The 1,310-nt window shown below is 36.9% G+C and overlaps 1 protein-coding gene across 1 annotated transcript; it reads left to right on the forward strand.

The window, feature by feature from the left end:
• Window positions 1-201: 201 nt before the first annotated feature.
• Window positions 202-1,299, forward strand: LOC105570853. The gene is made up of 2 exons (XM_012028302.1): window positions 202-687; window positions 917-1,299. Exons 1-2 carry the CDS (start codon window positions 330-332, stop codon window positions 1,192-1,194), a joined length of 636 nt encoding a protein of 211 aa, XP_011883692.1. The 5' UTR covers window positions 202-329; the 3' UTR covers window positions 1,195-1,299.
• Window positions 1,300-1,310: the final 11 nt, after the last annotated feature.

Genomic DNA, 1,310 nt, shown 5'->3' on the forward strand with positions numbered 1-1,310 from the left:
AATAATGTTAATTTAGAAAAAATAATATTAATGTGACGTAACATGCAATGGGACGTAACAGAGACGTCCTTGCGATCTCTTTTTAGAATAAAAAGATTTAGAATAAAAAGATATCGCAAGGACGTCTTTGTTACGTCCCATTGCATGTTACGTCACATTAACATTATTTTCGGACATCACAAAGATGTTTCTTAAATATTAACTTGAGATGTGATAAAAGGCGGACATTTGGATATTCCCGTGATATCACACTGATGTAATTTGGATATCTCAAGATATCTCTGGGATATGGGATATCCTTAAACATATATCACACTGATAGCACTGTGATGTCGCTATGCTATGTGGGACGCCAATGCGCGGGATGCAACGATCATTCAAATTGTCCGGCGTTTTTACAATTATACAAATTGTTGTCGGTATACAGCGTGATTAAACCTCCGAAATATGGCAATTGCACTGTTTCGTCCGATGCAAAGCCGATAACATTGATCTCGATTAACGAAATCAAGGCTATTTACGGCAACAAACGCGAAAGACAAAGTGCGGAATATCAGCGAAAAATTAAGGAAAAACTAGACCAAGTATTACAATACGATTGGGAGGCGGACGACGTTTTTGATCTTCATTCCGAACATAATTATACCCTCTCCCCTATTCTCGATTGTGTTATCTACTACGTGACAGGTTTTATATTTTAATCAATATTCCACGAAATGTATTTTGTTGAGATAAAAACGTAGGTTTGTATTACACTCATAACAACGCTCGCTATACTGCACTAACCATTGCATGGCTTATAGATTTTTCACCTCGCTTCACGGTTGTGTCGTCGTAGAATTCATGTTCTTTTGCTTTAGTGGCAGGATGTTTCTATTGAAAATAATGGTTGAAAGTTATTGTATTGTTTTTCCAGGTTACCTGTGCAAACAAATCCTTACCAAATATAATTCCTGTGCTGCATGTGAAGAAGCCGTAAGAACGACCAATTGCGAATCTTCGGTGTCACAATTGGTTGACATGAAATCACGCGGTGGTCTTATTCATGCAAATCTCCGTTTCTTTCATCTCATCTGTTACATAGAAGCGTCCTTTGCCAAATACTCTTCTGATGTTGACGTCTTCAATCTAACTCTGGATGAAGTACTCGATTCTTACACTTTCACATATCCTTGTAAAGAACATCCCAAGTAGCACATATACGTTTCAAAAACGTTTTAGAAGCGTTTTTCCGAAACGTTTTATAACCGATTTTTAGAAACGTTTCTCATGAGTTAAAATGTCCATTCGGAAAAACGTTAGATGAAAAA

Source organism: Vollenhovia emeryi, unplaced genomic scaffold (genome assembly GCF_000949405.1).
Source record: "Vollenhovia emeryi isolate VEMERY1.0 unplaced genomic scaffold, V.emery_V1.0 DF941690.1, whole genome shotgun sequence".
Lineage (NCBI taxonomy): Eukaryota > Metazoa > Arthropoda > Insecta > Hymenoptera > Formicidae > Vollenhovia > Vollenhovia emeryi.

Excerpts from the sequence above, each read along its gene's own strand:
- LOC105570853 (XM_012028302.1), top strand. The coding sequence starts at position 330 with ATGTCGCTATGCTATGTGGGACGCCAATGCGCGGGATGCAACGATCAT. Across the intron at positions 688-916 it reads TGTTATCTACTACGTGACAG|GTTACCTGTGCAAACAAATC; the intron begins GTTTTATATTTT and ends TTGTTTTTCCAG.